We start from the raw sequence: 26,640 nt of genomic DNA, 5'->3' as shown, positions 1-26,640 counted from the left end.
TATATTAATTGATAGCTTTTTAATGTGTGATATCTTGATAACAAAAGAGAGTCAATCACTTTGTCAATGATCCACAATGAATTAAAATGTCAGAAGGCAAATATAACAACATATACTTAATACGTTTAATACAACATCACAAGCAAAACATTGTTTTACCTGGAAAATATCCATCAAAATCAAAGAAGTCTTACTAAAGTTTTGAAGATTTTATAAAAAGAGAGATGCAATTTAAATACCTTTAAACTAAAAAGCAATTAAAATACATTTAAACTAAAAAGCAATTAAAATACATTTAAATTATCCCAAGTCTTAATTAAAAATGTGAGATTTTAAAGAAAGAGAAAAGCCATTTAAATACCTTGAAACTAATCTAAAGTTACTTAACTTTATTGCTACATGGCTTTCTTTACATTCAAGAACATACAATTTCAATGTATCAGTTTACATAATTACAATTAACTCTTGTTTTTCTCTTTCAGTGCTGGAACCGAATTTTGAAGGCCTTTGCAAACAGTTTTGATCCAGATGAGATGCCACAGAACGTGGCGTCTCATCAGGAGCCAAACTGTTTGCTATTCTTATAGTATTCTTTGAAAAAAATCGAAAAAATGCTAATTTTAGAAATTCAGCAGACGACATTTTAGCAGATGACAAATTTCCCAGCATGCATAGGGTTATGGGGGAGAATGCTTTTAAACATGAGTTCCCTATACAAGGCATGTGACCGGGCTGGGAATTGAACCAGTGATCCTCAGATTTGTTGCGCAGGCCAGAGCTCTACCAACTGACCTAGCTGGTCCCTTAATCATCATTAAAGGCGGAATTAAATCATTTTCAAATGTGACCAGCAACGCAAACAGGGACAGAAAATATATTATATGTCTTATGCATTGATTGAGTTAGGTTTCATTCAATTAACAGTAATTACTCAAAGTTTTCCGACGCTTAAGTTTTTTTTTAAATATGTCCTAAAAATTTAGACACACAATAAACCTTATGCATTGGTTGTTCCTATAACATTATCTAAGAATAATCCTGTTGGCTTGTATCATTTAGTATTAATTACTTAAGGATATGTTTGAAACAAATTTAAATTAATTTCATTGTGTTTTACTTTGTTTTATCAACAAATATTCCAGAGCTGTTCTTTGACTACAGAGTACGATGTCGAAAGGATTTTTTATTTGCACCCAAACAAAATTATTGATATTTTGACTTCTTGTTGCCTGTAAAACCTTAACATTTGGTGCAGTAAAATTTCTACAAAGGCGTCACACTTTAGCAGAAAAATAGAGCAGTACATGTAGATAACTAAATTGTGAATTAACACTAATGAATGAATCAATGATTTTCATAGTCAACAAGCAAATTCGTTGAATTCATATCCCCCGCCAATATACTTCTGGACACAAAAAGTTGTCTGGAGGGATGGACAACGCCAATGTGCATCATCCTCTTATCAATATATATACTTCTACCAAGTTTCAATGAAATACGTCAAAGCACTTCCAAGATATGGCTCCAGACACACACAAAAAGCATTTTTTCAAGATACAAAGGGCTGTAACTCCGTTATTCTCCAATAGTGTACAATGCCATTTGGCGTGCATCATCCTTTTATCCATATATATACTCCTACAAAGTTTCAATGAAATCCGCCAAAGCACTTCCAAGATATGGCTCCAAACACACACAAAAGCATTTTTTCAAGATACAAAGGGCCAATATTCCGTTATTATCCAATAGTGTACAATGCCATTTGGCGTGCATCATCCTCTTATCCATAAATATACTCATACCAAGTTTCAATGAAATCTGCCAAAGCACTTTCAAGATATGGCTCCGGACACAAAAAAGCATTTTTTCAAGATACAAAGGGCCATAACTCCATTATTAACAGATGGTGTACAATGCCATTTGGCGTGCATCATCCTCTTATCCATATATATACTCATACCAAGTTTCAATGAAATCCGCCAAAGCACTTCCAAGATATGGCTCCGTTCACAAAAGTGCCGGACGGACAGACGGAAAGACGGACAATGCCAAAACAATATCCCTCCGTCTATGGCGGGGTATAATAAAAAGAACACAATTGATACTTAATGAAATCATGCAGTTGTTCACATGTTCCTAAAGTGATTTACACCAAAAAGGCATCAATCAGAACTTATTGTTTCCTTACTATGAATACTCCATGAATTATTGGGTGAAACAATTGTCTATTAGTGGTAAGCAAACGTATTTACCCAAATAACGCCAAATGCAATGGCCCAGTTACTTCTCACATTAATCTTTAAGGTTTAATGACCATCATCAGGTTGAAAAGCACATCTGTGATGTGTCACCGGATTAACATATATATGTTGATTTCTGATTCAAATTCAAGTGTTGGAAAATTTAGAGTAAATAATTATTGGGTAAAATCTGAGTGTCCAAAAATGTGGAGTCACAAAAAATAGAGAAGAAAAGGGTTTCTGAAAATTTAAAGTGAAAACTTACACTTATTATGGTAACTGAATACTTGAATAAAGTCAATAACCTTCTTTTTCTGGTCACGAAAACAACAAGTATATGCCAAAAATTTCTCCTAGTGTCTTTCTGTATTGTCATTTCTTTTTTGGTCACTAAGAAATGAAGAATTTTTTGGGGACAATTCCTAAAATAACAAGACTATTGTCAAGCAATATAAGTCCCCTACCAGCTCCACCATTGTCAGAAATTCCAGATTGTTTTTATATATATATTTGTTGCCATAGCAACCAAAATTTTTTATTTCGGAACAAAATGAAATGACGTGCATAATGTCCATATTGCCATCTATCCATGTTTTAAGTTTCTAGAAAAAATATTAAGAACTTTAAAAGTTATTGCAGGATCCAGAAAACCACCATTTTCAGCAGTATTTCTAGTCTATTTGTTGCCATACCAACCAGAATTTTTGACGTCGGAACGAAATGAAATGACGTGCATAATGTCCATATTGCTATTTATCCATGTTTCAAGTAACATGAAACAAGGGCTGTTTGTAAAACATGCATGCCCCCCATATGGGCTCTACATTGTAGTGACAGCCATTGTGTGAATATGTTTTTTGTCACTGTGACCTTAATCTTTGACCTAGAGACCTGAAAATCAATAGGGGTCATCTGCGAGTCCTGATCAATCTACCTATTAAGTTTCATGATCCTAGGCATAAGGGTTCTTCAGTTATCATCCAGAAACCATGTTACTATTTCGGGTCACCGTGACCTTGACCTTTTACCTAGTGACCTGAAAATCAATAGGGGTCATCTTCGAGTCATGATCAATGTACCTATGAAGTTTCATGATCCTAGGCATAAGCGTTCTTGAGTTATCATCCAGAAACCATTTTACTATTTTGGGTCACTGTGACCTTGACCTTTGATATAGTGACCTGAAAATCAATAGGGGTCAACTGCGAGTCATGATCAATCTACCTATGAAGTTTCATGATCCTAGGCCTAAGCGTTATTGAGTCATCCTCCGGAAACCATTTTACTATTTCGGGTCACCGTGACCTTGACCTTTGACCTTGTGACCTGAAAATCAATAGGGGTCATCTGCGAGTCATTATCAATCTACCTATTAAGTTTCATGATCCTAGGCATAATCGTTCTTAAGTTATCATCCGGAAACCATTTTACTATTTCGGGTCGCCGTGACCTTGACCTTTGACCTAGTGACCTGAAAATCAATAGGGGTCATCTGCCAGTCATTATCAATCTACCTATGAAGTTTCATGATTCTAGGCATAAGCGTTCTTGAGTTATAATCCGGAAACCATTTTAGTATTTCGGGTCACCGTGACCTTGACCTTTGACCTCGTGACCTGAAAATCAATAGGGGTTATCTGCGAGTCCTGATCAATCTACCTATCAAGTTTCATGACCCTAGGCATAAGCGTTCTTGAGTTATCATCCGGAAACCATTTTACTATTTCGGGTCACCATGACCTTGACCTTTGACATAGTGACCTCAAAATCAATAGGGGTCATCTGCGAGTCATGATCAATGTTCCTATGAAGTTTCACGATCCTAGGCCCAAGCGTTCTTGAGTTATCATCCAGAAACCACCTGGTGGACGGACCGACCAACAGACCGACATACACACCGACATGAGCAAAGCAATATACCCCCTCTTCTTTGAAGGGGGGCATAAAAATAGTAGTAGTAGTAGTAGTAGAAGTGGAAATAGTAGTAGTAGTAGTAGTTGTAGTAGTAGTAGTTGTAGTAGTAGTAGTAGTAGTAGAAGTAGTAGTAGTAGTAGTAGTAGTAGTAGTAGTAGTAGTAGTAGTAGTAGTAGTAGTAGTAGTAGTAGTAGAGTAGTAGAGTAGTAGTAGAAGTAGTAGTAGTAGTAGTAGTAGTAGTAGTAGTAGTAGTAGTAGTAGTAGTAGTAGTAGTAGTAGTAGTAGTAGTAGAAGTAGTAGTAGTAGTAGCAGTAGTAGTAGTAGTAGTAGTAGTAGTAGTAGTAGTAGTAGAAGTAGTAGTAGTAGTAGTAGTAGTAGTAGCAGCAGCAGCAGCAGCAGCAGCAGCAGCAGCAGCAGCAGCAGTAGTAGTAGTAGTAGTAGTAGTAGTAGTAGTAGTAGTAGTAGTATGCATTACAAAAATGCTGTTAGCCTTACATTTGGTAAAATTTAATTATATTACAAGGGAGGCAAATATGTAACAATAAATTTAAACTTATTGCATTTGTTTCCCCTGTAGTGTATTACCTCCCCTGTCCTGCTTATATTTATATTAATCAACAAAATTAAACATTAACACAATATTTAATATACAAAATATACAAAAAATCTCATATTCTGATAACATTTTTACTGATCCACTGTATTTTACTTTAAAGGATGATGTTTCATTGGACTGATAATTATAGATTTAGGATTACAGACCAGTTGCTTCAGTAATATTGTTCAGAGTGTGCCCTGTTGGCCGCGTATGCATTCTTGAATTATCATTCAAAAACCATTTTACTATTTCGAGTCACCGTGACCTTGACCTTTGACCTAGTGACCTCAAAATCAATAGGGGTCATCTGCAAGTCATGATCAATGTACCTATCAAGTTTCATGATCCTAGGCCCAAGCGTTCTTGAGTTATCATCCGGAAACCACCTGGTGGACGGACGTACCGACACCTGGTGGACGTACCGACCGACCTACCGACATGAGCAAAGCAATATACCCCCTTTTCTTTGAAGGGGGGCATAAAAATATTAAGAACTTTAAATGTTATCGCAGGATCCAGAAAACCACCATTTTCAGCAGTATTTCTAGTCTATTTGTTGCCATAGCAACCAAAAAATTTTACGTCGGAACAAAATGAAATGACGTGCATGATGTCCATATTGCCATCTATCCATGTTCCAAGTTTCATGAAAAAATATTAAAAACTTTAAAAGTTATCGCAGGATCCAGAAAAACCACCATTTTCAGCAGTATTTCTAGTCTATTTGTTGTCATAGCAACCAGAATTTTTGACGTAGGAACGAAATGAAATGATGTGCATAATGTCCATATTGCCATCTATCCATGTTCCAAGTTTCATGAAAAAATATTAAGAACTTTTAAAGTTATCGCAGGATCCAGAAAAGTGTGACGGACGGACGGAGACAAAACCATAAGTCCCCTCCAGTGAAACCGGTAGGGGACTAAAAAACAGCAATATTCACGCCTTTCTGTAAACAAGGACAATGACATGTTAGAAACATCTAGAGCTGATCAATATCAAATATAATATTATATAAATCGGCCTTGCTCTGTGGAAAATGTGCGTAAAGTGTCGTCCCATATCAGCCTGTGCAGTCGGCAAACATGATGAAATATCTATTATAACAAAAATAATTCAAAACTTAATTTACACATGGTCCAGCTACATGTAGGTTCAAAATTTAATGAGAAGTCAGTCATTTCACTAAAGAGCGAAAACAGGGAGAAGTGGCAACATTTTGGGGACAAGCTGTACATTATATATAACTTGCTGATCCCAGTGTGTGTACATTATGCTTTAAAAGATAAATACTATGTGACATTTGCATCATAGATGTCAGATTATAATTAATTTGCTTTAAAACATAAAGGATATAATCTGTTCTGTAAAAACAAAGAAATCCTTCTTTACCCTTCTTACATTTTATTTTTTTCATACGCTATTTTACATTTCACACTCATGCATTTACATTAAGCGTCGTCTTATTTAGATTTACATTAATATAATACATTGCGTACACTCTAATTGGCCGATATTAATTTTCCAATACAGCAAAGCTCAGCCTTAAGTACAGTAAACAGAAAATTAAAAGATGATGAGACTAAACTATTTGCTCACGGATTGAGTAGGCCATATTTTACGTTGCTATGCTATGCACACATGCAACATAAATCATTATTCCAGACAATGGAAATAAGAAAAAATCATTCTCTGTATAAATTATAGAAAATAACTAGAGCTTTGTCACAGACGTGACCCATACCCCCACATGCCGCATTGACACATAATATTTTGCATGTCGTCTTCACAAAAAACAGCGGACACAATTTTTAAAACGCACTAAGTGACCCCTTGACCTAGTTTTTCAACCAGAAAGGCCCATGTTCTAACTTGGCCTTAAGATCATCTCCATAAAACTTCTGACCAAGTTTGGTGAAGATCGGATGTAAACTACTTGAATTAGAGAGCAGACACCATGCTGAATGTTAAAAAACGCACTAAGTGACCCTGTGACCTAGTTTTAGGCCCGGAATGGCTCATGTTCGAACTTGTGCTAGAGATCATTTAGATAAAACTTGTGACCAAGTTTGGTGAGGATTGGATGAAAACTACTTGAATTAGAGAGCGGAAAACATGGTGAGGTTTAAAACGCACTATGATACCCCGTGACCTAGTTTTTGACCCGGCATGACCCATATTCAAACTTGATCTAGACATCATCTAGATACAACTTCTGACCAAGTTTGGTGAAGATTGGATGAAAACTACTTGAGTTAGAGAGCTGACAACATTGTGATGTTTAAAACGCACTAAGTGACCCCGTGACCTTGTTTTTGACCTGGCATGACCCATATTCAAACTTGCCCTAGACATAATCAAGATACAACTTCTGACCAATTTTGGTGAAGATTGGATAAAAACTACTTGAATTAGAGAGCAGATAACATGGTGAGGTTTAAAACACACTAAGTGACCCTGTGACCTAGTTTTTGACCCGGAATGGCCCATGTTTGATCTTGACCTACACATAATCTAGTTACAACTTCTGACCAAGTGCGGTGAAGATTGAATTTAAACTACTTGAAATAGAGAGCGGACACCAAGCTCAAAGTGTAAAACGTATTTAGTGACCCTGTGACCTAGTTTTTGATCTGGCATGGCCCATGTTCGAACTTGGCCTTCAGATCATTTAGATAAAACTTCTGACCAAGTTTGGTGAAGATCGGATGAAAACTACTTGAATAAGAGAGAGGACACCATGCTAAATGTTAAAAAACGCACTAAGTGACCCCGTGACCTAGTTTTTGACCCAGCAAGGCCCATGTTCGAACTTGGCCTTAAGATTATCTAGATACAACTTCTGACCAAGTTTGGTGAAGATCAGATGAAAACTACTTGAATTAGAGAGCGGACAATATGCTGAATGTTTAAAACACACAAAGTGACCCGGTGACCTAGTTTTTGACCCGGCAAAGCCCATGTTCGAACTTGGCCTAGACATCATGTAGATACAACTTGGTGAAGATCGGATGAAAACTTCTTGAATTAGAGAGCGGATAACATGCTGAATGTTTTAAACGCACTAAGTGACCCCGTGACCCAGTTTTTGACCCGGCAAGGCCCATGTTCGAACTTGGCCTAGACATCATGTAGATACAACTTCTGACCAAGTTTGGTGAAGATCGGATGAAAACTACTTGAATAAGAGAGCGGATACTTAAGAAGGACTGACAGACCTACCAACCGACCAACCGACAGACAAGTTCACTCCTATATACCCCCCCCCCAAACTTCGTTTGTGGGGGTATAATAAACAAGAGCTGTGTTCATTAAACACAATGCCCCCTACTGCGCCGCTTTGAAGCCATATATTTTACCTTTGACCTTGAAGGATGACTTTGACCTTTTACTACTCAAAATATGCAGCTCCATGAGATACGCATGCATGCCAAATATGGAGTTGCTATCTTCAATATTGCAAAATTTGACCTTTGACCTTGAAGGATGACCTTGACCTTTCACCACTCAAAATGTGCAGTTCCATGAGATACGCATGCATGCCAAATATCGAGTTGCTATCTTTAATATTGCAAAATTTGACCTTTGACCTTGACCTTTCACCACTCAAAATGTGCAGCTCCATGAGATACACATGCATGCCAAATATCAAGTTGCTATCTTCAATATTGCAAAAGTGTAAATTAAATAAGCGATTTTGACCCATATATTTGACTTTTTGGCCTTGAAGGATGACCTTGACCTTTCACCACTCAAAAAGTGCAGCTCCATGAGATACACATGCATGCCAAATATCAAGTTGCTATCTTCAATATTGCAAAATTTTGACCTTTGACCTTGACAAATGATCTTGACTTTGACCTTTCACCACTCAAAATGTGCAGCTCCATGTGATACGCATGCATGCCAAATATCAAATTGATATCTTCAATATTGCAAAATTTGACCTTTGAGCTTGAAGGATGACCATGACCTTTTACCACTCAAAATGTGCAGCTCCATGAGATACACATGCATGCAAAATATTGAGGTGCTATCTTCAATATTGCAAAATTTGACCTTTCACCTTGAAGGATGACCTTGACCTTTCACCACTCAAAATGTGCAGCTCCATGAGATATGCATGAATGCCAAATATCAAGTTGCTATCTTCAATATTGCAAAATCTGACCTTTGACCTTGAAGGATGACTTTGACCTTTCACCACTCAAAATGTGCAGCTCCATGAGATACACATGCATGCCAAATATCAAGTTACTATCTTCAATATTGCACAATTTGACCTTTGACCTTTCACCTTGAAGGATGACCTTGACCTTAACCTTTCACCACTCAAAATGTGCAGCTCCATGAGATACACATGCTTGCCAAATATCAAGTTGCTATCTTCAATATTGCAAAAGTTATGGGCAATGTTAAAGTTTTCGGACGGGCGGACAGACGGACGGACAAACGGACGGACTGACTAACGAACAGACAGATGGACAGTTAAAAAACTATATGCCAGCCTTCAGGGGCATAAAAAAGTTATGGCGAAAGTTAAAGTTTTCGGACGGACGGACAGATGTTAACCTGCCTACGAACACTGATCAGAGCTCCAGATAAGGGTCGTATTTTCGTAATTACGAATTATTTTCAAGTCCGTTACGTATTTAATTTAAAATCTTGTCGTACCATTAAGAATTACAAAATCAAGTTACAAATAATTTTTTTACATTGGTTTGTATCGATTTTTATTGAGTTCTTTTCGCGGATTAAAGATCTTTTCGGTGCTTAACTTAAATGGTTATCGGGTTTGTTTAACAAGGCGCATTTTTTCCAACAAAAGCGGCGTGTACAGTCTATCTGTTAAGAAACAGTGGCGGCGCCCAGAGAGCGTCCTAAAAAAACTGCAAAGCGTGCAAAAACACGCTTTTAACATATTGTACACAAAGTGAGTCAAAGTTGAATGTTAAGAAAGACATTATAGAAAAGATCTTATACGATGTTGTATGTTCAGTTGCCGAAACAGTCGGAAAAGCTAAAAAAAAACGCGACACAACGGGTCCAAACTTAAACAAAAAAACATCGAACGAGTGGAAGGGACAATTCTCTTGTGGCCAATTGTTGACATGATTGAAGGGGAGACCCGTTTTAATTGTGAAATATTCATCGAAGGCATGCAATCTAAGCACAGTTTGGGCGTATGAAGGTATCTGAAAAATAAAATTGTATAATACTGAATAGACATTGTTGAACTCGTTTAAATTAAGTTGCTAGTATGTTTATTTTGATTTTTTGCATGAAAATAAACATTATTATTTATTTTTAGGTCATTTAGAAAAATTAAGAATTATTTTCCAAAACTTAGTAATAACGTTTAGAATAAAATTTCAGAGTTAAGAATTATTTTTGAAAATCTGGTAGTAACGTTAAGAATTTCACAAAACCTTATCTGGAGCTCTGACTGATACTGCAAAAACTTATCAACGTTAACCTGTCTAATGCATATGGTTCCATTAAAGCATAAAATAATTGTTTTTATTTGTTTTGTTATTTTTGTGTACGCTCTATCCACCAGATTAAAAATCTGTCACAATGTGCCGACTCAAAGTCAGGGCTCGACACTAACGAGGGTCCGTTGACCCGGGGTCAGTAAAAAATAGGGAGGACCAGTGAAACTAGAAATTTGGTTGATCCGTTGGACCAGTGAAAAATCCTGGCCAACTTATTGTGAAATACTGGTGGAAAGCTGTTTTCATCAATAAAATAACTTTATATGTTCATAATAAATCTATAATTTCATCATTATTTTATGGACCAACTCGAGACCGGGATAAAAATAACAACATATTGGAAATTCCATTTTTTCTAGATGCCCGGATGACAAAAAAATGTTGTCAGATCAAAAAATCGATTTGTGATCCGCAAATGTCTCTGGACTTTGCCGTGATTGATACACAAATTAACATAAAATTCGAAGCGTTCAGATTGAGAAATAAACAAAATGGTATTTATTCTTTTGAAAAAGCAGCAATAATCAGCATTTTATCGATCTTAGTACCATCACTCAGAATATACTTTGTTTACCGTGCAAATTTACACCGGAGGACGCCGAATAATGTTTTGATATCGCCTGAGAGTAAACGTGCGTATTTTCAAGATTACAAGTTTTCGCGATGTGGAATTTCATTCCGGGGGTGGTTGAACCTCCGCCTAAAAAACCTAAAAGAACCTCCGCCTAAAAAACCTATCACTTATGAAGAGAAGCTTAAAGTACAGCCAAAATATGAAAAAGATAAGTGATACATGTAGTTTAGTAGATACTATAGTTTTTTTTATAAATGCACAATGCATTGTGGATAGTCCAGAAAGTAAGTTGAAATTTAGGTAAAATAACATAGAAATTGTCTGACCACTTGAAATCTTGGAGGACCAGTAATCCAAAGCTGGCGGTCCTTTGCTTTGGGTCAGTAGGCAAAAAAAGTTAGTATCAAGCCCTGATAGTGTTGCTATCGGTTAGGTTGCAGTACACCAACATTTTGCACATTATTATTTGTGATGTAGCCTAGGTAGTTAATGATTTTGAATATTAACACTGTTCTGAATAAAACATTTTGCACATTATTATTTGTGATGTAGCCTAGGTAGTTAATGATTTTGAATATTAACACTGTTCTGAATTTTGTAGTCAAAATGCAGGGCTCGCGCTGTCGTTCGCCATTTGAGCCATTTGCGAAAATATTGAGAAATTGGCTCAAGAAAATTCTGATTTGCGAAAATGCTAAAATCTCGCAAATCTTCATTGAAATTATCCGCCATTTAAATCCAGGCTGGTTTTCTATAGTTTTCTCTTTGTTTCATTAAAAGTGTTCGCAAATTGAACAATAAACGAAAACCGTTCTGCACCAGAACATGAGACATCGCTTGACCTTATTGTTATTGAAGCGCACGTGGTAGCTGGCCAATCAACATTGTGTTCTCTCACGCATAATATTTGATCAATCATGCGTAGACACTTGGAATACACAGTTGATATTGTCGTTTGCCTACAATTTATCGGCCGATGGCAAACGTCGTATTTAAAGATAAACAAATGACAAGAGCAATAATAAATCATTTCTCAGCTGATCACTTTAGACATGTCTACCGACTATCGATCTGAATTAAAGGATGATCATTAAATAATTAGTTCTATGTTGATGATGTTACACCTTTCTGACGATTATCGTCGTTATCGTTTGAAATAAAAGGTGATAATTAAGTTGTTTTACTCACATGCTATTGTGAAGAAAAATGTCAACCAAATGGTCTATTTATTACGTATTTGCTGGGCTACAAATTTTCATTTTCTGCAATCAAACGATATGCAAATTTTATTTCAAGTGCAAAACGCGTACAATTTTTCGGACTGTCGTTTTCGGATACATTATTTTTCGCTGATTTAAATTTATTTTCGGAGTTTTTTTATAGAAGAAATAGAATGCCGAATACACATGCAGTAATACAGACGATATGGTTTATATTAATTCGAATTGTAATCACTTGAAATTGCAATTGGAAAGACTATCACAAAGAACAATTTGTAAGTCTCTGGGTGGGGTGGGGGGCTTTGCCCTTTATTCCTGTTGGGTTCCTGGTTCTAAGACCCCCCGGCCTTATTTTCAGGATTTCAAATTTGGGACAACTTACTCCACTGTTAAGTGTACATGTACAGATTAACTTATGTTTGTACTTTGAAAAGTACCATAATTACTTCTATATTGAAAACTGCATGTTATATTATATGTGATATGCCCTTGCTGTCATAAAAAGAAATATGAACAAGTTGATAGTATATATAATTATTTTAAAACCACTTTTCGCGCGCCGAAAAACGAAATCTGGTTGGCTGAAAGACATGTTGGACCAGCGCTAGCCCTGAAATGTCAACAAGAATAGTATGTTGAAAAATTTAAGTGTTTTTAAGAGGATAAAGGATAAACCGCTAATGTCCACAGTTTGCCATTCGTGTAAATATAATGTGTATTTGAAGTTTATTCATCGCTTTTCTTCATTGGTCACCAAAGACGTCTGTTTAGTGATGCCCACTGATCAGCTACGGAGAACTACTGTTGTGTTTATGTCACAACTTTATGAAGGGGTGCATATGGACTCCCAGAGTCATCATAGCAAAAATTATCAAAGGCACTGAGGGTCTGTTTATATGGACTAATGTAGAATATGTTTTACGCTCACAAGACCCCTGAATACCAGCTATTTAATGTCACTTGCAAACATAACTTAACACAGCATCAGACTGTCACACAGAACTTAAACTGCATTGATTAACAAAATTAAAGTTCGATGTGAATTACTTGTTTAGTGTTACCTCTCAAGTTTGAAGATCACGAAAATGCATTGCTCTGCGTTTATTATATGTTCTGTGCTTAACAACAGCTAAATTTAATACTTTACTACTACTTACAACTTCGGTAATGCATAATTTCAAAATCAATACAACACAAAAGATATTTACCTGTTTACAAGCTAGTGTCTTGTTGCAAATATACACTGTATACAACAGCATCAGTAGACGCTCTGAAGAGGTTACATGCCACTAAGTAATAATAAATAAACTGAATGATTCTCTACGTCTAGCTGTGCCTAGTTGATCAAAACTGTAACAGATGGCCTAACAGCAACTAATTTCATTAATTTATGTCAATTAATTTTTAAGGCTTTAATATATGTGTTAATTCTAACCAAATTTGTATGCTGAATATTTTGAATTAGTTTGATGAAAAATATCGCTTGTAAAATTAATTTTATTTGTTTTGAAGATGAAAAACGGTACAATTAACCGACTCTCAATTTACTGTCTGAACAACTGTGTCATGAAGAATTGCAACTTTCATTTGATGCTTTTAGTTTATGTAAACTTCATCTAAAACTAAGAAAGCTGTCTTTTGGAAGAGTAAAATGGGGTTAATGTACATTCCAACTTTTTAGAATTATTAATTTTTCAATGAAAATTGATGCAAAAGCAATTTTGTAAAATTTATTTTGATTTGTTCGTCTTCTCTAATAATACAACCCGATGTGGTTTAAAGAAATAAACATACAATATGTTTAACATATACCGTTGCCCCCACTTAGCATATTCGGTCAAAAACAAACCCGTTATATATTTTACAGCGGACAAAGGGCCAAGACCAGTCCAGATTTCTTAAATAACGATCACCTACACATTCAGATGAGAAAGTTTGAACAAAGTCTGTACAGGCAGTTAGATAGTTTGAATACACACCATTTCGGAACTACATATGTGTATATATTTTATAATGAAAACAAACAAGTGGCCATACTAAGCCAAAACTCGTCGCAGCCAAAATACCCTTCTTTACGATCATCTACACATTAAGGTCTGTTAACAGTGAATGTTCGAGGGAGATACATTCAGAAGTTAATAGTTTGAAAACACAAAATTTGGGACTGTATATTCCATAGTGGCAAAACATTCAAATGGCGATAACCAAAAGTTCTTTCCGCCAAAACTCGTTCCTCTTCGGTCATCTTCACAATAAGGTCATTTAACTGTAAAAGTTTGCGCGAGAATCACCCAGTAGTTGAACAGGAGTTTGGAAAAAGCTGAACTACATATATTATTATATACTGAAAAAGACAAAGTGCATTATTTCTCCCAAAAATCGTCGCAGCCAAAATTATTTTATTGACGTTCATTTTCACGTGAAGGTTATTCAAGTGTGAGAGTTTATGTGTGAAAGCTTATGTAACTTTAAATGTAGTTAAATCACAACCTTCACACGACTGAATGGTTCATATAGGAAAAAACGGACGTTATTCTGCCAAAAATCGCCGTAGCACAAATTCCTTTACTATCGACGATCTACACATTGAATTAATTCTTGTCTGAGAATTTCAATAAGATCTATCGTAGGGATGGATCTAACTGAAACTCCCACACATGAATGATTTCAATGTTATACATTAATTAAAAACACAACATATGGACGTTCGAAGGTACTGCCGAACAGACGGACGGAAAAGTGCAATGCTAAATGCCTGTCACTGCGTGTGGGAGGGATATTAATTACATCTTCACCAGTCGCCGGATCGGTCAAAGGAGGCGACGAACATACGTTGTGATCGTGCAAGATTCGTTTTATTTCACGGTTGTAAGTAAGAGTATGTCGTGCGACAACATTCGGAAGGGCCACATTAGCGGGAACTACTGTACGATCAATCTATTATTAACTGAACCGGCAATCGTTCGTTTTTTTTAATGTTCGTTAATTGTTTAAATTCATTCGTTTGTTAATAAGGCATCAGATGATTTACCGGTGATTTACAAATTAAAAAAAAAAACGATGTAAAGTTAGAAACAATATACAAACTTGGATACAATTAAAATCATTTGTATGTGTAACTATACCTGTTTGGTTGGCTACATAAACATAATAGGACATCGCAGTAATTCAAAGTACGCAAATAAATCAGTTTTTATTATCAGCTATACCGGTTTATTTAATTTGATTGACCCACTATTAAATATTTTAGGCCTATCAAGTAAATACAGGTTACCGGTAATCGATTCCACTAACATTCGCGAAAAAAATAGTATATGCAGGTAGCCACATCTTTTTTCCTTAGCTTTTTTGCGATTCCACAATTAATTACGAATAAACAAGTGTAAGTACTAAACTTATCAAACACTTTGTTCTTTAGTTTTCTTTCGTTAGTTTAAAGTTTTTCATTTTAAAATTGAAAGAATCAAAATGACAAGATTTTAAAATATTGTATTAATTCATTGACTGAAAATCGCAAAAACGGCTAATCACAGCTAAAATTGCATTAATTAAGTATCCGTTTCAGGTTGCTCCGTATCATCGGTGTTAATTCATAAACACTTAACATAATAACTGATGAATGCATTTGGAATGTTCATCAATTGCAGACAAAGGACCCGTTACAGTATCCATACGCTACACAGAATTGATCGAAGGTCGTGTCTTAATACGCTTGCGCAACTCGTCCAGAAATAATATTTGTAGTCGGTGATTTTGATGGCCGAATGAAACATCACGTGTCATGTGATACTTATGTTCTAAACGTTTCGCATGTGGCTAGGAAAAATGTTCTTATACATGGCTGCTTTAACGAGCGACCAGCCTATACTCATATTATTGCACACCCATGCTTTTAAATGAAACATGTAAATTCGTTAAATTATATCCCCCGCCATTTTTTATTGATGGGTGAATATGAATACACAGGGCAATACACCCTATGGTTCCTATGCATAGTACATCTTCTCATTGATATCTATACACTGATGAAGTTCCATGTTCAAATCTCATATAGTTTCTGAGATACAGCCGTGAGCAGTTTGTGATCGACGGACGGGCATACGGACGGATGGACAACACCAAAACTGTATCTCTCCGCTCTCGGCGTGCGATAATATGAGCTTTTTCTTATCAGATTGTCCCTAATAAAACAGTCGTGGATGCGAATGAAATCTAACATATTCACAAAATATAATAAATTAATCATCTGCACGTGCTTACCGAGGAAACCACACTCGCAAGGTGTGCTAGAACAAGTATGAGTGATAGTTATGCATCTATGAAGAACATTATATAAAACAACAACCGAGAGTAGAAACAGTATTCCATGGCTCCGATGTAGATCTCTTAAATGCTCCCACGTTGGAGTTCAAACAGAATACCACTTATTCGTCAAAAAGTCACCATTAAACGGTCTTTTGGAAATATTTATAAACAAGAGCTGTGTTTGTGTTTGTAAAACCACGGACTCAATATACGCTCCGTGGTGAAACGCAATGCCTCACACTGCACTGTGAAGCCACACAGCAGTTATTTAAAATAAAATTGTGACGTCCAATTATGAATTATAATTGTAAATTTATTTTGATATAAGTGTGATTGCGTGTATTGTGGCACAAACTCAATCGTCCAGTGTTTTAATTATTGTAATTTGTATGATAAACCCCATTCGCTATTTTGAATTTGCCGCGCAGACATTTGTGTGCTCATGAATCAATGACGTCGCTGGATTTGATGTTTACACAACTCTATGCTGATTACTCTACATTTCATCAGCATGTGGCAGCACAGAATGGTTGACCGTTCTTAAAGTAGCATCATTTTTTACCGAATATTTAAATAAGAGATGAACTGAAAGGCTTGATTACTTAAAAAGAAGGTATATATTTCGGTTATTTCAGTGCTTACTTGTAGCGCTTTTGTATCCGATATGCTACCTACCGTAGACCGCCATTTGCAATTGAATCGGAATATGGGAAAGTATAATTTCATATTAAATTGCAACGTCTGCGATATTTTCAATGGGCCCCATGTATAGGTAGTATTTTAGTCTACCGTCAGCATCATCACCACGTGATTTCGCTGAAATACTTAGCATTAAAGTTATATGTAGTTTGAACGTGGCATATTTATAACTAGATATTTTGGTGTAGTGGATATGGCGGAAGATTAACAATCGGCTGGATTGAGGTTCAAATACAGTTGCGACCATATGATTTTTTTTATTAATGAAACTATTTTTGTATAACCTGATATGTATTTTTGGAACAGTATTTCACAAGCAAATCATGAATTATATGCAGAAACAAATGATGGAATTGAATATGATTTATGATTAAATTGTCAATTTGATTTTACTTATCTCCTACTCAGGCTCAATTGGTCATTGTCGACTCGGGTACTACTTAAATTTACCTTGGGGTACTTTAAAGTATACTAGAATGTACCCCGGGTAAGGTAAATTACTAAAATGTACCCGGGAATTCTAACGCTAAATTGGCAGGGCTATTTTTAAGCGGACGCCCGCTTGCCCGTGCCTGGTTAAAATCGTCACATGCAAGTGATTTTCCAAAGTAGATAGTCCGCCGGGCAAGTCTGTTTCGTATTAGCATACTTGCGGTATTTTTTCTACTTTTCCCATTGTATCTATTTATTTTCTTTGGGTCAATATATTTGTTTATCAAGTACAAGTAAAACGAGATTTGAACGGTCGCTTGCATTGTATAAGCCAATCTAAACGCTCAAAACAAGTTCTACTCGGCAGACGTTTCAACATGGCGGACGGTAGCGTCCAGCCGATCTTTTCTATTTTTAATAAAAGTAACTCGAAACACTCAAAGGAACAAACCAAAACAACCGAAAAAGAAAGGAAGAGAAAATATGAAAATGAATCACGAAAGCGTAAACTGTGAATAACTTGTATGTTACATATTCACATTTTAAAATAGTGAGAAACTCTTCATCAAAGACATCATGATGATTTTCAATCTTTGAACAATCATTTTCACAGTACTATTTTAAGCCCTCCCCCCTTTTAATATATATAAAGCAGTGAAACTCCAGCTGCTGGATAACTTGTATAGATATAGTGACAAGTATATCGTTTTAAAATTTTAATAGTAATAAACTTTTCATATGTAATGTATTCAATAGTGACTATTCAATGAAATAAAACTGTCCAGATTTTGTTTTGTTGACAACTTTATTTTATAAAAACGATTATTATTTTATTGTTGATACATTGAATATAGCTGAACTTAAATCTAGAATAATAATGCATGTGAATCAATGCTTTAAAGATAAAATGACAATAAAAAATTGACTTCAAAATAGGGCAACCAGTTTTTAACGAGGGCAAGTAGATGTTCAAAGTAACTTGCCCCCCGGGCAAGTGAGTGTCAATTTCTTACGTTAACCCCTGAATTGGTCATTTTTAAATTTAGTATTTCCATATTTTTGTCAATATTCTTTAAAATGGCCAATATATTATCGAAACTCCTACTCAAATAAGAATGTTCAGGAAGGTATTTTTCAAATAGTTTTTTTTTTGCATTCCATAGCGCATTTTAATCATTTTTTTGCTGGAATAAAACTCTGGTACACTATAACTTCGCCACGTGTTAGTATATTTTTCGTACCTGGGGTACATTTAAGTATACATAAGAGTACCTGGGGTACATTTAAGTAGTACTTGAGCCTACAATGACCAATCAAGCCCTACTCAGGAACTTATTCATACACTTTTTCGGTTTTATAATTCATAGCTGAGTACATGGTGAAAACAGGTCAAGCTGTCAGAAATGTATCATTTTAAGTAGTGTTACTTAATAATAAACTACTAATTGATTAAAGGAGTTTTTTTAACTATTTCAGATTATTTTAAATCGCAGCAATGTCCAGTCGCATCTGTAACCAGTGCGGTTGCACTGACATTGACATCGATTCGGCACGAGGCGATGCCGTGTGTACGGGATGTGGCTCTGTTCTGGAGGACCAGATTATCATCTCAGAAGTTCAGTTCCAGGAGAACTCTGGCGGGGGTTCCTCGCTAATTGGCCAGTTTGTGTCATCCGAAGGTAAGTACCCATAGAAGACCAATTAGATACTTCCTGTAATGCAAGACTATGCCAAAACAGTGCCATATTGGTTAATTTTGTAGCTAGGTACATAATTTTCTCTGGAGTGAGATTTCTCTGCATTTCATCTGATTTCCTCCCTTTAAATGTTAAATTTACTAATTTACTTACTTATCAGCAAGTTATGAAGCGTTTAGATGAACCCTGTAAAGGGGGTAGGGCATTGTCCTTCCCTGGGAAGGTTCTTAAATCACACCCATGGACATTCTGTACAGCTTTTCAATTTTTAAGACAGGTATATTTTTAAGGGTTTTATGAAGAAAGTGTTTTAACAGTCTGGGATTTTCTAGAGCCAGTTATTTGAACTTTTCCCCTTTGGCTATTATGAAAAGTGGCAAAGTGAACCCTGGATTCAAAGGGACTGTCCAAAAGTCAAAAGAGTCGTTCAACGCGAATCGATATTTTGGGAAACTACGAGGATTGCTTATATAGCTAAAAAATACCTCAGAATTAGTCGTGAGTGTGGATGGTCAAGTGGTAAAGTCGGGAGACATTTTACTCCATGACTCTGGGGGTCAGTGGTTCGAGCCCTGTGGAGGTTAACGTTTGTTCTTCTTTTTAGCGAGGCTGTTTTCGGAGAAAACCCGAGCTATTGTCATAGCCAGCTCGTCGTCCGCCTTAGGCGTCGTGCTTAAACCTTAACATTGGCAATAACTTTTTAAATATTGAAGATAGCACCTTGATATTTGGCATGCATGTGTATCTCTAGAGCTGCACATTTTGAGTGGTGAAATTTCAAGGTGAATATCATCCTTCAAGGTCAAGTAAAGGAAAGTAATAAGCTTTAAATGGACATAGTTATCTGACCTGCCCACATATATATTTTTAACCAGGTTTTCCGAAGGAAAAAACTGGTTATTAGATTGGCGAATGCGGGCGGGCTGACTGGCGGGCGGGCGGGCGGAACAAGCTTGTTGTTAAATAAATCAAGGTGGCGCAGTAGGTGGCATTGTGTTTCTAACAAACACATTGTGGTAAAAGCTCAAGGTCATCCTTTACGGTCTATGGTAAAAAATACAGATTTAAGAGAAGAAATGTGCTTTGAAAAGGGAGAAAATTATTCAATATTAAACATAGCCATGCTATATATTTGGCATGCATGTGTATCTCATGGAGCTGCACATTTTGAGTGGTGAATCTACAGTCACAGTATAGTGGCTTTTAATTATTTGCTACTTAAAATAGACATATGTTACAGACAATTATTTTCAAGGGAAGTAATCTATATAATTATAAATCTTATATTATATATTTCCTTACCAAGAATTGAAGTTCTTTTCACAGTTACTGTACAGATTTATTATTTTGATTATTTATAACCCAAATGATTGATTTTTCAATTTTTTTTGTTCATAGATACATGATCAACTCTGGCTATGATCTCTTATAAACCACAGGCCTTGGTTGTCAGTGATGTCTGACATGGTCATAATTGACTGTGAGACCCTCTCCACCCCCACCTTCCCCCTCCCCGGTTGGATTGGACAAGATTCAAGGGAAGTAATAACCTTTAAAGGGAGATGATTTCTATACCTGCCAAATGATAAATAGAAATTTTATTTCAATGCGGTGCAGTAGGGGGCATTGTGTTTCTGACAAACACATCTCTTGTTGGGTCACTAGGGAAAGGTCAAGGTCACTGTGACCTCTTAAAAAAAAATCTGACAAGCTTTCGCAGCCGAGCGTGGCTGCCGTTATGCGGTGCTCTTGTTTTTAATTTGTATTCTTATTTTTTACTGGAGATTTTTAGTTCAAATGTTTAAATTTATCAATATAAAGCATTTTAAGCAGTTAATGACAAGCTTTAATACATGCCAAAATCTGTTGGACAGTCCCTTTAATATACTTCCTAATAGTCGAGAATGACTGCAACAAGTAGAGGATGTTTCCTGAGAGTTATCCACAGATCTTATTCCAACAAGTAGAGGATGTTTCCTGAGAGATATCTACAGATGTTATTCCAACAACTTGTTGGAATAACATCTGTAGATATCTCTCAGGAAACATCCTTCTACTTGTTACAAGATACAAGTCAAAGATATTTTGGGTCAGCGCTAGCCCTGAACAAGTAGAGGATGTTTCCTGAGAGTTATCCACAGATCTTATTCCAACAAGTAGAGGATGTTTCCTGAGAGATATCTACAGATCTTATTCCAACAAGTAGAGGATGTTTCCTGAGAGATATCCACAGATCTTATTCCAACAAGTAGAGGATGTTTCCTGAGAGATATCCACAGATCTTATTCCAACAAGTAGAGGATGTTTCCTAAGAGATATCTACAGATCTTATTCTTGGAGTATTGTCAAGACAAGTTTTATTGCAGTGTTAAACTTTGTAGCAAAAAGCAATAAAAACGCTTCTTTAATAGGGCACAAGTATTTTCAAAATTCTTGTTTGAACTGTGAATAAGTTGTGCCTCCAGTAATATAACAGAGATTCCCTCTGGGGAAACCAGGTTTAATGCCTGTACAAAAAGTGTTGCCCATGATTAGCCTGTGCACACACAGGCTTATCAGGGATGACACTTTCCACCTTTAATTTATATAAGAGACTATCTTTAAACAAAGAAATCATAAAAATGAAAAGTGCCATCCCTGATAAGCCTGCGCAGACAAGAGCAAGGCTACAAGTATTATGTGAAAAAAATCACACAATGACTACATTGTATTGTGTGTTGTTATTTCAGGACAGAAGTCCTTCTCCATTGGTGGAGGTTTTACCCATGGCATGCAGAAGGAGTCCAGGACAGTCACTCTTCAGAATGGTAAGATTTCCTCTGCAAGCAAGAATAACTGGTATGGGAAGTGAATTAAGTTGCCCTAAGCACAAGATTTTAATAGACAATCTGTGTTAAGGCTATGAAAAACACTAGGTTGTTTTGTTTGATTTAAATTTCTTGTTAAATCTTAAATGTTTAATAGTGTTTTGGTAGGTCAGAACCTATTAAAGTGAGCTTTTGTGTAAATCCCATAGCACATCTTCAGTTGATATGATATTGCCAGGCTTGTTATAAAAATGTCTGGCAAGAGTTTTGTTTTAAAAAAAAGTTATATATAGGAAACTTTATTTATTCTGCTTCGATTAATCCGGTCAAATATTTTAAGACTGCTTTTGGAACTAAAGAAAAATCAATGTGCCTTTCATAATAGTGCAAGACTTTTTCCACTGTTTTGGGAATATGACCTGTACTTTAATTTTGGAATCAATAAAATATACTTGTTTAAGTTGTTTTATTTTTAAAGGTCTTATTATAAGTAATATCATTTACTAAAACAGCTAATCCCACATTTAAACATAGTTGTAAAATGGATACAACAACTTAAAAATGTGTGTCTATATGATAATTATTGTTTATTTCAAAACATCTGAAAGTTGAATTTTTGACTGGGACTCAATGGAGAAAAAAGAGACTACAATTTTTAATATGATCAAATAAGGCCTATTAAATCGCCAAAAAGAAGCCTTGATGCATTACAGCTTGATATAATTTACAATTCTTAAAACACTGTGGCTATCACTAGAAACATTGGGAAAAACCCCTGTTACAGGGATTTCAATAGATTTTAGAAACCAGGAGTCAATGACCACTGGACTGAAATTTAGAGGAGTCATTTGAAAAATGCTGGGGTAAATTTTGAAGCACGTTAATTGTGTTTTTGTCTGTATTATTCAATTTTTAGCGAGGCTGTTTTCGGAGAAAACCCAAGCTACTGTCATAGCCAGCCCGTCCACCGTAGGCGTCGAGCTAAAACCTTAACATCGGATCGAAAATTAAAGTGCTTCCACCTACAACTTTGAAACTTCATATGTAGATGCACCTTGATGAGTTCTACACGCACACCCATTTTTAGGTCACTAGGTCAAAGGTCAAGGTCACTGTGACCTCTAATATCAAACTTTAACATAGGCTCTAAAATCAAAGTGCTTCCACCTACAACTTTGAAACTTCATATGTAGTTGCACCTTGATGAGTTCTACATGCCATACCCATTTTTGGGTCACTAGGTCAAAGGTCAAGGTCACTGTGACCTCTAATATAAAACTTTAACAAAAACCTTAACATTGCCTCTAAAATCAAAGTGCTTCCACCTACAACTTTGAAACTTCATATGTAGATGCACCTTGATGAGTTCTACACGCCACACCCATTTTGGATCACTAGGTCAAAGGTCAAGGTCACTGTGAAAAAAAAAATTCTGACAAGCTTTCGCAGCCGAGTGTGGCACCTGTTATGCGGTGCTCTTGTTTAGATAAAAAGATGCTTTAAGAGTAACACAATATCTTAAAAAGTTATACTGCTTTAATTATGAAATAACAATACTATGATACATAACACAACATATTTTAATGATTTGGTACACAAAAATAATGACAAAATATAAATAATTAGTGCGAACAATATCGGCTAAGTTTTTCTAAAAACAAAACATGTTCCTTTCACAACTTTTATTATTTCTATCACTATGCTATGTTTATTTGTAAAAACAATAAATGCTCATTAAAATCTACTTCATAATAACACATTTAAGTCTTTAAACACATTTAAGTTATTTAAGATATGTACTGAAAGCACCTTTTCATCACATATTTATCGTTATTATATTATCATCATCCCTAGTATCATAGTATGATAGCTTTTGTAACAAAATATAATCTAGATGCATAGAACATCTAGTATATCTATTACTGTTTATCCGAATACTATACATGTCCGAAAGGTGTACACTTAAGAATACTTTTACCTGTAGTAGTTTAACTTTAATAATAAAAATTTTCGTTGTTGTTATCTGGTTTAACAAACCTAATCAAATGTTTGTTAAATCTAGTTAATGCTTTCTCCATTATTGAAGCACCATTACTTGTAATTTGAATCTGTTGTTGTTGAATCGCCAGCTTTGAATTGAATGCGGTTTGAATGTTAATTTACAATACGTCTGGCATTTACAATGTCGAAGGTCATGACGTAGCAATTTAATTCTTCTCGGATAATTTATATCTAATCGAGGAAATGTGTTTTCTCAATGTTTATGTGTAGTATTATGACTTGTTAGTATAATTAATGAACTGTGATTCCAGTTTATATAAGATGGGTGTTACTCGTAATTATCGGTGGATTAACAAACTGACAAAACTCGCTGGACTTAATAGTGGATCTACGTAATTAATGGACCTTTGATCAATTTTGTTTTTTCTTTAATTGTTTTTGCCGACTTTTTTTAACTGTGCCGTCTGCAAAGTCTGCAAAAAAACCTGCAATTAACGGATTGTCAATCAATTATCATGTCATCACTGCTGCTAATTACCCAGTTAGTGCGCACGTACTATTCAGACGGTGACGTGTATTGGAAGAGATGAGATAAGATAAACAACGCCCAGGGTATTCCCTCAATTATAGACCGAGTTTCAAATACTGAAACTAGACCGAGTTTCAAATATTGAAACATTAATTTCAATTAGGAGCACAGTGGGATTTATTACCATGGAACTCGAGATGTTAACTGACTGACGCACGGGTCATATTTTCTATGCGTCAAAATGACGCACAGCAGAAAAAAGGGTTGCGTCAAAAACAAGTCATTTTTAATTTGCTTGCGTCAAAACGCAGGATTCTGCGTCTATTGAAATCCCTGCTGTTAAGTTCTGTTTCATATTTTAAAGCAAAAGAAAATATATATTCTGTTGAATCTTTGAAAGCAAGAAAAATAGCAAAGTTCTTTTGTATCTTTGAAGGCAAGAGAAGAATACAACAGTTGGCGAGCCAGATGAACTTGAATCAGCACTGCGTGGATACAGCCTTCAACTTCTTCAAGATGGCGGTGTCCAAGCAGATGACCCGAGGTCGCAAACATACCCATGTCATTGCTGCTTGCCTCTACCTGACATGCAGAGCAGAAAAAACGCCTCGTATCCTTTGGAGGTCGCTTGATAAGGGCTTAAACATTGTGCGACTTAAGATGGATATATCAAAGCTGTTGAAGATTTACTAAATGAGTCGTGTTCTAAGAAAACTGGGCTTAATGCATGTGCATAAAGTATCATCCCAAATTTGCCTGTGCAGTCCGCACAGGCTAATCAGGGACAACACTTTCCCCCTAAACTTGATTTTCGGTAAGGAGGGACTTTCTTGAAACGGAAAATACCATAAAAGCGGAGACACTTTATGCACATGCAGTATGCCCAGTTTTCTCAGAACACGACTCAAATTATTAGAAGTCATGGTAAAAATGTATTGACAATTGAAAAAAGTGTGTTTATTTCATTATTAATGACACAGTTGTTTCTTTTTTAACATTGTGTACATGTATTGCTGTTAAATTTTTTGGTACTTTGTACTTGTATTTTTGCTGCTAAATTATACCTTAATATTATTTTGTTGTCGTTTACACTAATACTATTCTGAATCCATGGGACTATCTTGTTTAAGCAGATCTAGTTTACCAAATTGAGCATGGTAATAATCTATTGTTCACTGAAAAGAAAACTGTGCATATTATATGTACTAATTGCACAGTTGTTTCTTTAATGGCCTTGTCGACTAGTATTGCCTGCCATTAAATTATACTTGTTTTTTGTTATATACTATCACAATAAATATAAGATTATCATTTTTACTGCAAAATGTATGAGATGGAATATGAGCCATTGATCCTTGACCATTTGAAGACATGCTGTTGGATTTCAGCGATGTACTACAGGTAAGAACGTAAATATTTGCATTTCTAGTTACAGTGTACATATATTCAGAAATAGTAATTTCACCCAAATCCTTGCAACTCACAATTTTAATAAATTACATCAGTGACCAACATTAACCCAAGCCTGCAAGCGCTGCACTGGTCAATTTTTAATCAGGCTTGCTTAGAGTATGGGAGTCATTTAACTGGGCTTGTAACATTGTCTAGATCTCTAGTAATGAAATTTTGGGCCTGCGTGATTCACTAATTTTGATGACTTTCATATGTAGCTAGGTACTTTTTTTGATAACCAGTGTGATCAATAATGTATCCACTGATGTTGATTGTGAATGAACTGAAGTGGCAATTAGCGCCGTTTAAGTTGGAACTGTGCTGGCTCGCAGTCTTTATTTCTTGTGTAGTCTTGTCAGATTATTACAGTTTGAAGTAATAATTACAGTATTCAGGCTTGCAGTGTCAATAAAACTGCCAATGTATGAATACTGATCACATGGGTATTGTCGTCTTACAGTGGTTTTAATGTTTGTAGGTGAACGTCTACACGTTGGGAAGGACCTATCTCCACCTTGCCAAAGAGCTGTGCATCAACCTACCAGATGTCGGTCAGTAATCAGAAGTTTTCACTTTACACAGCTGGGCCTTAGCTCTTTTTCTGCTAGCGGGTAGTTCATTAACAAGTACATCACTCAAGGATTGAGTTAACAAACATGTTTATATTTCAATGGAAT

At 35.8% G+C, this 26,640-nt stretch overlaps 2 protein-coding genes across 3 annotated transcripts in view; one reads left to right on the top strand and one right to left on the bottom strand.

Moving 5' to 3' along the window:
• Positions 1–17,130, bottom strand: part of LOC127875467 (pleckstrin homology domain-containing family H member 1-like) — a 153,461-nt gene extending 136,331 nt beyond the window's left edge. Inside the window, exon 1 of one of the 2 annotated variants that reach the window (XM_052420535.1) lies at positions 17,022–17,130. The gene's annotated coding sequence lies outside the window, so the exon portion shown is untranslated. Of the gene's footprint in view, positions 1–13,249; positions 13,322–17,021 lie in introns of those variants that run through there. The other variant, XM_052420534.1, reaches the window with a different exon arrangement.
• LOC127875468 (transcription factor IIIB 90 kDa subunit-like) overlaps positions 16,812–26,640 on the top strand; it is a 45,601-nt gene continuing 35,772 nt past the window's right edge. The window contains exons 1-6 of the mRNA XM_052420540.1: positions 16,812–16,959; positions 18,954–19,156; positions 21,904–21,981; positions 24,948–25,121; positions 25,881–25,912; positions 26,442–26,514. Coding sequence (XP_052276500.1) covers positions 18,973–19,156; positions 21,904–21,981; positions 24,948–25,121; positions 25,881–25,912; positions 26,442–26,514 — 541 coding nt within the window. The 5' untranslated portion in view covers positions 16,812–16,959; positions 18,954–18,972. The remainder of the gene's footprint in view (positions 16,960–18,953; positions 19,157–21,903; positions 21,982–24,947; positions 25,122–25,880; positions 25,913–26,441; positions 26,515–26,640) is intronic.

Source organism: Dreissena polymorpha, chromosome 3 (assembly GCF_020536995.1).
Source record: "Dreissena polymorpha isolate Duluth1 chromosome 3, UMN_Dpol_1.0, whole genome shotgun sequence".
Lineage (NCBI taxonomy): Eukaryota > Metazoa > Mollusca > Bivalvia > Myida > Dreissenidae > Dreissena > Dreissena polymorpha.
Note: the sequence above shows the minus strand (reverse complement) of the source record. Positions and strands in the feature narration are given on the sequence as shown.